We start from the raw sequence: 13,100 nt of genomic DNA, 5'->3' as shown, positions 1-13,100 counted from the left end.
TAACTCAAATGTTATTTGACCCAGATATTCGACCCTTTAAACAATCTTGTTTAATTAAACCATTATAATTTATCATCACCCCGTGTACACATCTCACTCTTAGTACCACCTTGTTCATTTACAAAAATTATAAAATTCTTTTACCTCATACCATTAACTAACACACCATTATTACCACCTTTAATACTACCTGTTAATCGAATTACCTATCCCACCCTTTTAATTACCTTGTTCAATGGAACCATTATAATTTATTATACCACCCCACCTTTAACCGCAACCGACTCTCATTATTTATGGTCATAACTGTTGATTTAAAAAAGATTAAATAAAAAATTAATTATCAATTAGGCCTAACAACAAACGTTATTTAATTGAAAATTTATATTTCGAACAAAATAACTTCGACGAAAAATTCTACAAAAATTTCGAATTTTATTATTACGTTGACAACAAATTATTTTTGAAAGAAACAAAGATGGACGAAAACTTAAACTTATAAAAATAATTGACTTAAACATAAATTTATATTGTGTAAATCGAAAACAAATATAATTTTAATTTTTCATAGCAAAATTAAATATCTATAAAATTACATAAAAATAAATACAAAAAACATTAAACGAAAAATTTTCTGCATAACGTTACAAATAATTTGAGAGTTTCAAAACTTCTAAAAAATATTTAAAGTTAAATCATTAAATAAAATATAACAAAAATTTATCTAGTTTTTATTTATCTTAATTATGATTATATATTTCATGAACAATGAAATAAAAATATAATTAACAAAAAACAATAACAAAAATTTCAAAAAGGTTTTGAAAAATTATATTCATATTAGAATAATTACTAATAAAGTTATTTAATAAAAATTATATATATTAATAATACAATAGTTATATAATTATTAAAACTAATAATTATATATATTATAATTATTAAAATTATTTATTAATAATATATTTTGATCCTTTAAATAAAAAATAATCCTTTAAATAATTTAGAAAATTAATGAAAATTTTAAAATATTATTAAAATTAATTCGTACATTTTAAAACGTTTAATTATAAAATAATATATTAAATATTTCATTTATTATTTTATAACTATTGTTCATATTTTAGTTAAGATATTAAACATTTTTTCGTGTTATAAAGTTTTTTAATTTATCGAGGTTATAAAAATTATTTCCACGGTACCAGATCATCAACCACTTGAGATTCAAACAACGAATCCATTCACAAATCTCTTCAATGAAATCGATGTCGTCGTGAAGGTCAAGATCTAATCTTTCACAAAGATTAATCCACGGAAGAAAATTTTCTTCAAAATCTTTTTTCGTTATTAAATAACGTGAGATGTCTATCGTGTGTTTATGTTTATGTATGTCTATCCGCAACCCTTCAATCTTATCTTTCGGTTTCCATCCTTCGAATTTAATTGGACAATAAAAGACGACATTGCGAACATTTGTTGAACATTGAATTATAAGATTTTTTTCTTCATCACTTAAAATATTTTTATGAACAATTAACCTCGATAACTTTCTTCCAGATTTAATGTAATGATTTACGAAATAATTTTCACAAGAAGTTTCGTAAGAAGTTTTTCCATCGTGAATCGAAATCTCCCACTCTTGTTCATCGACGATTAATTTTATTTCATCAGTAAATGATGATTGACTTTCATAAAAACATTCAATGAATAAAGTTTTAAGTGGATAATCGTAATTTTGAAGAGAAAATTCAAGACGATCTAAAGAAAAAAGCAATAATTTAATAAAAATAAACAAATAAATAAAAATTTAAACAATAATCGGAATTAATAACATATGAATAATATATATAAGGAAATATAATCAATATAATGATACATATATTTATAAATATAAAATTTATAACATAATTTTATAATAAATTATAATATTTATATATATAATATATTTACATATTACGTATAAGAAGTTATAAAAGAATAAAAAATCAATAAAAAATATTATAATTAAATACATTATATATTACATAATAGTATTTACATTAATATTAAATTATATACGTTTAAATAATAAAATTATATATAAAAAGAAAAAAAAAAGAAACTTTTAATTAAACAATTTTTTACTAAAATTGTAAAAAATATTTTAATTTTATCAATTTAAACATAATTTTTATCACATTTTTTAAACTTCGTTTTACCATAAATATAACATATGTAAAAAAAGTTCATCATTAATATTAATTAAAAAAAATACTTCCTTATATTCATATTACTAATAAAAGCAAATTAAAAAAGTGATTTAAATATAACCAAGTGATGTAACAAGTCAACAAACAAAACGCATTTCATTTAAACGTTGATTTGAAGTGAAATGATTATTTGAAATCGAATTTCAAATAAAGAACTTAATATTGTAAATCTCCTTCGTCGATATATTTGAAATATAAATTATGTGAAAAACCATTAAATACTCAAAGAGTGAGAGTTTAAATAAATGTTTAGATTTTTGTTTATTCGAATTCGGCGTTGATTGAAATCTTTTTTTTGAAAAAAGCTCTTTAAAAACTATTTATATAATTTTTAAACTGCATTAAATTTTATAACAAAATTATGATATAATATATTTTTGATACAGTTGCAATAATAAACAACAGTTTTGTCGTTAAAGCAGAGCTACAAAGCTATGGTGTCCGATTTATAAGTCGAAGCGCAGAGTGCAAAACCCTTTTTTTTATGTTTCTTAGACGTCCTGCATAAATTATGTCATGCTCTTGGAAGGAGGGGGAGGAAATGGTGGTTTTATGAGGACCTGTACGGGATTTGTTACTAAAGACTTACGATCTTGTGATGAGGGAGGAGGGCATGGAGCGATGGTCAAAAACGGTCAAAAATAGCATGACGTAATTTATAATGACCCCTTCCAAGAAGTCCTAACGGTCTTATTGTTTAGAAAATCAAAATTTTCAATGTACAAACTGGACATCTGGTGCACGTTTTTTTTTAAATAATAAACTTGTTTACAAAAAACTAGTACTTTTTTTAATTAAGAGTTTAAGGAATATTTCCTAATTTTTCACCTACCTTTTCTTAACAACATAACAGAAAATTAAAAAGCATTATTTATGGAGAAAAAAAGTTTAAATGGGATTTAACAAGTTAAAGAGTTTAAATTTGCACGCGCAATGAAATTTACGCGATTCAATTGCGAATAAAATACGTATATCATACTAACAAACTTGAGAAATTTTTAATCTAGCCCAATACAAAATTTTCTTAAAAGATTTAAAAAATGGTACTCTTATGAAATCTTTCTTGAACTAGCCCGTTTCCTTGGTTTTTTACACACACACAAAAAACGACGTGTAACTATAGACCTTGCTACAAAAATATATAAATGTTTTTGGAAAGAAAAAAGCAACGAACAAAAATAAGATAAAAATCGATAATTTAATCAATCATTATTATATGAATTTTAAGTATATTTTTATGAATTTTAAATATTTAATATATCTCTATATTCAGAGATGCCAAAGTTAAAAAGGTTATCAGCGTTTTATAAAAACTGTTGTAAGCTAAAAAAAGTTTTAATTTACTTTCTAGAATGTCAATGTATTATTTAGATGAACTCTTAGATATAGAAATTTACAAAAAAAAAGTGAAGTCTATTGAATATACAATCGATTAACATCTCAGTTATGTTGAAAAATCAGTATGACATGCTTTATTTTGATATATTTAAAAAAATAAGCTGAAGTATAAATCAAACTATTACAATTATTTATGAAATTCCTATGCTTACTTTTTTTGCCTTTTGTTTTTGTATTTTTATAATATAATTTACTTAATAAAAAAAAACATAAGCTTGTTATCAACAATTCCATATAATCGTTGTAAGTTATTGTTTTGAAACAATTCAAATTTAGTTTCAAGACAGAAATTTTTAAATAAAAACAAATGATAAATTCATATTGAAGTATACTTACGACTTGAAAAGTTTATGAAGTTTGTTACTAGTGTTAATTAAAAACAATGGTAACAATATGAGATTTTATATATTTAAAAACTCGATCATAGAACTAGAAAAAATCCTTTGACAAATTCGAAGAAAACAAATGAAATTCGAAACAACCGTATTGCTAATAGAAATCGTAGTTTATTGTAACTACCGCAACCGTTAAAAAAAGAATGTGGCTTTTCAAGATGAAATTTTTTGATCGCATTTGATTTTATAAAATGACTTTAAATCAAGTTTAAAGCTTGAAAATATGTTAATTAATAATTTAGACATTTTCATTGGATAACATAAACTAATCACTTTAAAGATTTTTTGTTTCAATAAAATGATTTAAAAACAATAAAAACATTCATTACGTCATTATTGTAATTTAAAAGTCACTAGAAGATAGATAAAATTATTTAATAACAGAAAAAAATTTGTAAATTATTATAAATTACTTTGTTAATACCTATTAACAAACAAATAGTGATTAAAAAAATAACTTACATATAACAAATATCGAAAAAATATTTACCAAAATTAAATAAACGTAACGGCAAGACGAATGAAACAACATAAAACACTATTTTAATTATTGCTTTTCTGATGTTCAGAATTTTAAATTGGGTGTTTAGTGATCATTACGGACGTATAAAAAAAAAGACGAATACAAAAAATACATCCAATTAATATTTAATATGTGTCAAAAAATTATTTTGATGTATTATTTAATGTAAGTTGATCATTATTAATAAGTTATTTATTAGTCTCTAAGCTCTATCTTTTATTACTTTCAAAAATAAAAAAAAAATAAAAAAAAATAATGTTCAGTGAACACTTGAATTTTTTAGTCCTCAAGTTCATTGGTTTTAGTTGTGGAAATGTATAACAGTTATGCAATAATTTGGTTTTAATACAAATACATTCTCTAGTACTACTCTTTTAAACAAAACAAAAAAAAAAAAAATTACGCAAAACAATAGTGGCTATAAAAAAAGCAAATCATCAACTTAATTGAACAAAACATTTTTACAACTGTTGTATGATATTTCTACATTAATCGAAACAAAGTTAGCGTATTTATATTAACATTTAAATACCCTGTAGTACCAATTGAAGTGCAAAGTTTGTTTAAACTTGTCATGTTAACAGGCATGTGCTTTTTATATAGTCCCGCATTTATTTGTATTGTTTGAATAGATTCCTGGAATTTATTAATTTATTTGTGTGTTTATTTGTAGATTTTTTCATAATGGATAGTATGGAAGGAAAAGGGTGTGCAGTTATAGCATTATTAGACGGGAAGAGAAAACCGTATCAGATTTTCAAAATGCTGCAGCATAAAGGAATATCAAAGGATTTTGTCTATCGTACTATTAAGCGATATAATGATAGTGGTTCTGTCAAAAAACGTTATGGTGGTGGCAGGCAACGCACTGCACGTACCCCCAAAATGCTTGCAGCGCTTTAAGCTCGAATTCGTCGTAATCCAAGACAGAATCAAAAAAAACTTGCCCTTCAAATGAATGTGAGTCATATGACCATTAACAGAGCCTTGAAAGAAGACCTTAAGGTACGGGCATTAAAAATTAAAACATGTCACTATCTTACAGCCGCCAACATCAAAGGAAGACGTGAGAAATGTGCTCAACTTCTTGCTCGATATGGGCCCGCTGCTGTTAACAGAATTTTATTCACAGACGAAAAATATTTCACCATAGAGATCAAATTTAATCGACAAAATGATCGCGTCTACGCGAAAAGTCGTGCAGAATTACCTCACCATGCTGGATATGTCACCAGACGCCACCATCCTGAACAAGTTATGGTTTGGGCGGGGGTTAGTGCAATGGGCAAAACCCCATTGCATTTTTATGAGTTGGGAGTAAAAACAAAAGCAAAAAATTATCAGGAGGACATTTTAGAGCAGGTGGTAAAACCTATAAATGACTCGTTGTTCAATGGGGAACAATGGTCATTCTAACAAGACAGTGCCCCTTCACACAAAGCGAAGACAACACAGAGGTGGTTGACAGCCAATGTGCCCGATTTTATCTCTACGGATGCCTGGCCGTCAGCATCACCAGATCTTAATCCATTGGATTATGCAATCTGGTCTAAACTGGAGGCGAAGGTGTGCTGCAACCCTCACACTTCCGTTGATGCCCTCAAGCGATCACTTCTCAGAGAATGGGATGCTTTATCCATGGATACCGTGCGTAAATCAATCGAGGAATGGCGTCCAAGACTGGAGGCGTGCATACGGGCAAAAGGGGGTTATTTCGAGGACTCTCTTTATTAATGTGTACTTTAGCATTTTAACTAAAACATAACATGCATATAATATGTATATATTACATTTGTTCTTGCATTAAAAACATGTTCTCTTAAATTTTTTTACTGAATTAAAATTTCGCACTTCAATTGGTACTACTAGGTAAAAAAAATTGCCGTTCCCTCATGACATTTGTGAGATTTTACAAATAAGTAAATGTCCATTACTAGGTTAAAAAATCAGGCAAAGCACATGTAATAAATAAGATTTTATACAGAATATTTTGTATATTTAAATGAATAAAATGATTTTGTTATGAATTAATTTTAATTAAGTAACATAAATATTAAACTCTTTTTACATTGGCGAAATCGCCCCATAAAAAATTAAATCAAAATTCTTTTAATTTGAATTTAAATATAGTACACACACACACACAAACACACACCCACACATAAATATGTATATATATATATATATATATATATATATAAATATATATAATACTTTATGTGTATATTACAGATTTGTAATATACACATAAAGTTCTAAAAGTATCTGCAAACAGATTCCGTTGACATTTTTATTGATTTTGATTTTGTTGAGGGCCACTGTGACAGCCATATAAATTTTAAGTAAAAAGTAAATAAAAAACAAATGTCGGTTTAAATTTGTTTTAAAAGTTTCTTGTCAACCAGCAAAAAAAAGGTTACAAAAAAAAAAACCTCAAGTAAATAACTTTAGAGTCATTTTATATCAAATCACCTAATGGCTCTGAGGTGGTACCTCAGGGTACCACCTCAGATTTGCTTCAAACTTTGCCTACCCACAGATTTTATGAAAAAAACAAAATCTCAAAAAGTTCAGCTTGATTGGCCAGTATGTTTAAGCGTTAAAATTGGATAAATATTGAAATTAAAAACTTTGGTCAAATTTAGACAAAGATAACTTTATAAGTAAAAAAAAGGTCACTCAAAATTTTGTATTGTGATTTTTGACCCAAATAATCTATTTCAAGTGATAATTTTTTTACTACAATCTAATGTCAAAAATTATTAAAATCTACTGTATCTTCCAGAAACTCAAATTTCGACCTGTTCAAAAGATATGATTCAATCATAACTTTCGAACAGGTAGGTCAATCAAGCTAAAATTTTCAGGTTTTTTTTTTAATGCTGTTAGCCAAAATAAAATTATTTTGAGTAATATAATATAAATAAAAAGTTATGCAATCATTACAGTTATAAAAACAAATAATATTTATCTTAAGAAAAAACATAAAGTAAAATTATTGTGCTCTGTATCAAGTCACACAACTATATACTCATATAATATAAATAATATAAGTCAATAGAAATATATTACTAGAAAACATCAATCAATTATATTAATAAAAAAAATAATCCTGATTAAGTAACATGGTTATAGATAAATTATTGCGATGAATTTAATGCTCCTCACACTGAATAGCTTAGCTCTAGTACAACTGACTCTGTTGTCACTGTTTCTGTGTTTTTCAATCTCCTATTCATCAAGTCAACTATGTGACTCTAATGTACTGTAATGGTACAACTATGTGACACTAATGTACTGTAATCTTTTCTCTTCCAGTAACTACCAACTATAATTAGTGGTTGCTTGCAGCCTTGTTGGGAGCAAAGATGTGAAAAAAAGTATATCTATATATATATACATTCATAGCAAAGTTACTATTTGCTAAGTTTGCCTCTCATTTATGTGCACACAAAATTATGCGCCTTAATCAAAGTTAATAAATCAAAGTTTATATTTTTAACTTACTTTAATACAAACTTTTCGATAAAATAAATTTCGAAATTAGTACTTTTGGAGCTTCCATTTTTGAAAATTTCAACCAGATATCTACAATATTTAAATCAGCAACAAGTTTATTTTCAATGGAAATTGCAAGATTGTTCAACCTGTCCTAACCCATTGATGATCTTAAATAATTTTTGGTAGTGCTGTTATTGGTAATGTAACTGTTTTGGTAGTACTGTTATTGGTAATATGAGAAGAATTCTTAATGCAATAGATTCTTTTGAGTAGATTTCATTCAAATCGTTTGTGTACAAATATTTTATAGCATTTTCAAGATCCATATTTGTAGTAAAATGAAAAGAAAGAGACGTTAATTCAAAGCTTAGTTCCTCGCCAGAAAAATCATTTTTTCCATTTTCAGATTCCTTTTTTTTTTCCAATGCGATGCAATGAAATTTTAAATCATCGTTCTTAACTGTTGAGAGCTTTTTAATATCAAATAAAAAGCTAAAAGGTGCAATTGCAGCATAAAATATATGTTCTATTGCAATAGTTCAATAGAATTCAATATTCTATTTATAAAACATTTTGCTTATACTTTTCTTTTGGACTGCTTTTCAAAGTTTTTTTGGACTGCTTTTCAACATACTCTTCTGTGGTTTTTGCAACTGTTTCATTAGTATTCTTGGCCGCATCTTGCAGTGCTTCATAAATTTTTGGCATTTCAAATTGAAGAGTATTTATAGCGTTGATGTGGCTTTCCTATCTTGTCTCACTTAATGGTTTAACTGTTAAAGATTGACACTTTGATTGCAAAATTAACCATCATTTTATTAAAGCAGAAAAAAAAGTAAACTTGATCAATTATATTAGAAAACATAGAAATTTTAGGTGAACATATTTTAGAATCAACAACTACCAGATTTAATGTGTGTCTGCAGCATGGAATATAAACCGCTCAGCTGTTTTTTTTAAGAATAAAAGCTTGCTCACCATTTCTTACGCATTTGCAAAATTGTCATAGCTCTAACCTCTTACGTTTTTGTAATTGAATTGCGAGGGAGAAATTATGTACGGAGGTTTCGACTGACGTAGTTTCCTTGAGAAAATATATATATAGTATAAGTGGTTTTTTTATGAGCATATTTGAGGTGATTTGTAAAGTATAAATTGAAAGCAAAATTTTGTAAAGTTTTTTAAATGAGTAAAAAGAAAGATTTTAAAATTGTAATGTTGTGTTGCCTGCGAGAAAATTACGGTTTTCCGCTGACAAGCTATTTTTTACCAGGGAGTCAAATATCTCATTTGAAAAGTCATGTCCTGTCGAACCTTCAATTAAGTAAAATCCAAGAAAACTTTAATTAATATGAATTTCAATCTTATCCTCTACATCAACCTATCAAACCAGCATTGACATTTGCTCTTGGTGACTGATGTCAGGTGTACAATCAACAATAATTGAAAAATACACAGACTTTTAGACATTTGAGCAAATTTCAAATTTAATGGATATGCCAATCAAGTCAATGATTTCATTCTGAATATCTTTAGCCAAATAGTGCACAGAATCGGTTTTTATTTTTGCTCTCAACAAATATTTTTCCATAACTGGATCAAATACGCAAAAAATTCTAAAATATTAAGAAAGTTTCTAATGTTATCTTGATAGACTTTTTCACAAGAGCCTCTGAGTAGCAGATTTTGCTTTGCCATCATAATAGTTAGAGAAATTATTCTTCTAATTACATTGTCCCAATGTTCTACTTTAAATAAGTTTTTATCCAAAATTTTATCAATTAAAGTGATTTTTTGTAATCTATTTTTTAGATCCATCCACTTGCTGTAGCAGTCAAAATAATCAAGGCTTTTTTTGTGTCTTTTTAAAATTATATGGAAATATGGCGCCAATCATTACCAACATTATGAGCCAACATAATAGGATTTAAAAAAAAAAGTTTACAACAAAAACAAAAAACTTTTTTCACCATTATCCATAATGAAGTTAAAAAAATGATTTGAAAAGCTCAAATTATCAACAATTCTTGGATAGTTATTAGAATCTTATTTGAAACTGTTAGGACCTTTTATAACAGCATCTTGTATGAAATCAATGGTAAAATTTTTCTTCCAATCGCTAATATTGTCAAAGCATTCGGAGGCAGCACCAGTTTCAGTCAATCTTTCAATTGTTTGAATAGTTTTAATTGAATTAGTAGAGTCAGTTGATTTGCTTTTATTTCCAGAATCAACCAGATCTTGAACTATTGGACTTACTTCGACATTCTTATCATGATGAGTTTTTGATAGAAATTTTTCTAAGATGTTTGATTTGATTTCAATTGTTCCTCTTCTCGTAGGCATTTTTGTTTAAACTCACAACCTAAAGGTTTTCTTTTCTCCATTATTTCTTTTAAAAGAAATCAAAAAATATTACATAATTTTATAGCATAAATAGATAACTTTATATCAAAATAAAAAAATAATTGAGATTCTCAAATAAGTAGGCCTTCTCAGGAGATGCGTGCGGTCGCATGCCTTAAATTACCACGCATATATTTTTTTGTTGATATCTTTGCCGCGATTTTTTGCATATATTAAAAATAGCGCATTTTAAAAACGCGCTGAAAAAAACAAACTTATTTGTAATATTATTTTGTTTTTCTTACTAATAATTTATTATTATAGTTATTAATGAGAAAATAAAAACATAAAAATAATATATATATATATGGGCAATTTCATTTTTAACTAATGTTAAATGCGCAACAACTTTACCAAATACTTGCTTATTTAAACTTTAAATTAAACTTTTAGCTATTTTATATGAAAGCTGTTAGTCTAATGAATAAAATAAGGTAAAAAGTTTTGAGTTTGTCCAAAAGAGCAGGAACTTATTGCTGAAAATGCTACTTACACTTATGTTACATGGAAAACAAAGTAAAAAAATTGCTTTAACTGTTAGGTATAATTTCTTAGAATGAGTAAAGCGGTTTGTATTTGACACTTTCACAAGATGTTGAGAATTCTATACCAATTTAAAAAATATATAAAAATCTATCAGAGTTAACCTGCTATGGAAAATAAACATTTTTTGATATTGTATATTTTACTTACTTTACATCACTTACATTATCGAGCGATTATTATGCAATTATTATTGTTAATTTTTTTAATCTATAATTAAGAGTTACATAACAAAAGAATTACAAAAGTATTGAACTCATTTGTTAAAAATAATTAACAAAGGAAATTTTTAAAAACTCTTCCTCAGTGATTTTTTATAACATTCATCAAAGTTATCAAACTGATAACAGTTTTTCAGCAAGACAAATAGCAACTTCAAAAAATTATTTTAGTATTACAACTTTATTATTACTTAATTAAGTGATTGGTTTGTTGAAGTATTTGCTTACACTTCTTACATTTATGTGTATTGCTTTATTTTCATAAGGTTAAATTCTTAAAATACTGCATAGTACATTTAAATCTTTTGAAATATTTGTGACGTAAAAATTGCTATCACAGTTTAGATAAGGGGTATATGTGATTGTTTACAGGAGGGAAAGGGTTACAGGAGGATCATACAGGAGGGAAAGGGATAAGAATTGACAAATATAATGTGAAGTGTTTATGGATGAATTAAAAAGTTCAGAAAGATTAGGTGAAATCCTTCTGAGAGCAGTTTTTGATGATAAAGACCAGCCACTAGGTCTTGAGTTGGATATTTCACCAGTCTACTGGTTAATTTTTGATATTCTTGATCATAGTTTGAAAAATGCCTACGGATGAAACTCCCGTAGAATTTTTGGACTCAATGAATTCCTAAACTTTTATAATCTTTTAAAATTGCTAACAATTCATCAGAACTCGCAGTAAAATCGTAAATCTATTGAGCATAGTTTAAAAATCTTATTTCTCAAAACAAGAAATATATTTTTTGTTTTAAAATTAATTCAAGATAATGTAGAACGTGTGATAACCTATGATATGCGGTATATGCTATGATATGTGTGATATGCGGTAGTGGTGTAGTGGTAAAGCGCTCGCTTCATAAGCGAGAGGTTCCGAGTTCGATCCCCACCACGTCCCTGGTAGTATCGCGCTCAACTTGTTTCTCCACGCAGCGGCCTTGTTCGTCAAGGTTCGTGTTTCGGAGTTATAGAGTTGAGAGAGGGTTATAACCACAAGTAGCCTCATCTGTTATGGCCTTCTCGGCCTTGAGGAGGTGAATAACCAAAAAAAAAAAAAAAAAAAAAGCTTGGGGAAGCTTCAGAAGCTACTTCAAATAAACAGTTCTTTAAAAAAGCATTAAAAAAGAAGAGTGGATTAAAAGAGCTTGCTAAAACTCTTTTTTTCTACGGCAACTCTTCTCGCTGTCTTGTTATTGAATAGATATAATAACTTGACCTTTGATCCGATACCTAACTGCAGACTCTAAACCTTAAAACTACATTTAAAAATATTTTTTTTACATATTTTCTTGAGATATTTGTTTTAAGCTGAAAATTATATGTATATAAATATTTATTGTACATTTGCAGCGTTTAAACGCTAAATTCTGAGGCAAATTTTTATTTTCAGAAAAATAAGATCTGTGGCAGTGACCAATCCAGCATTTTTTGGTGTTTGAGATAGCTAACATGAGTAAAATTGAAGCATTTGCATATTTATGTTTATGTCAAGAAATAATGCTTTTTAAAAAGTTGCAATGAATAGAGGTTGGGAACAAATAAGCACTAAAATTTTATCCCCCTGCCCCAAATGTGAGAGCAAGAAGTTGATGAAATAATTTTTTTACTATTCATAACGAAATTTATATTCATCAATAAAACTTGAGTATTGTTTTACAATCTCTAAGTGTTCAAAAATTATGAGCATATAAAATTTGTAACTCCCTCAAATTGAGGAGGGTTTATACTTTATAAGATCACAATTTATGAACGCTGGGAGATAATACTAATCAGCTTTAAACTTATAGATGAAAATAAACTTAGTTAAAATTAGCAAAAAAATTATCATACCAACTTGCTGCCCTCATGTTTGGGTAAG

At 27.0% G+C, this 13,100-nt stretch overlaps 1 protein-coding gene and 1 long non-coding RNA gene across 2 annotated transcripts; one reads left to right on the top strand and one right to left on the bottom strand.

The window, feature by feature from the left end:
* Positions 1-1,449: 1,449 nt before the first annotated feature.
* Positions 1,450-4,333, bottom strand: LOC136076624 (uncharacterized). The gene is made up of 2 exons (XR_010636432.1): positions 3,984-4,333; positions 1,450-1,758 (listed from the first exon to the last, which is right to left on the bottom strand). It is a non-coding gene; the product is annotated as an uncharacterized LOC136076624 (long non-coding RNA).
* A 1,201-nt stretch (positions 4,334-5,534) lies between these two features.
* Positions 5,535-5,981, top strand: LOC136076974 (uncharacterized). Its single transcript, XM_065791062.1, has one exon. It carries the CDS (start codon positions 5,535-5,537, stop codon positions 5,979-5,981), a length of 447 nt encoding a protein of 148 aa, XP_065647134.1.
* The last annotated feature ends 7,119 nt before the right edge of the window (positions 5,982-13,100 follow it).

Source organism: Hydra vulgaris, chromosome 02, assembly GCF_038396675.1.
Source record: "Hydra vulgaris chromosome 02, alternate assembly HydraT2T_AEP".
In the NCBI taxonomy this organism is placed as follows: domain Eukaryota; kingdom Metazoa; phylum Cnidaria; class Hydrozoa; order Anthoathecata; family Hydridae; genus Hydra; species Hydra vulgaris.
This window is presented reverse-complemented; position numbering and strand designations above follow the sequence as displayed.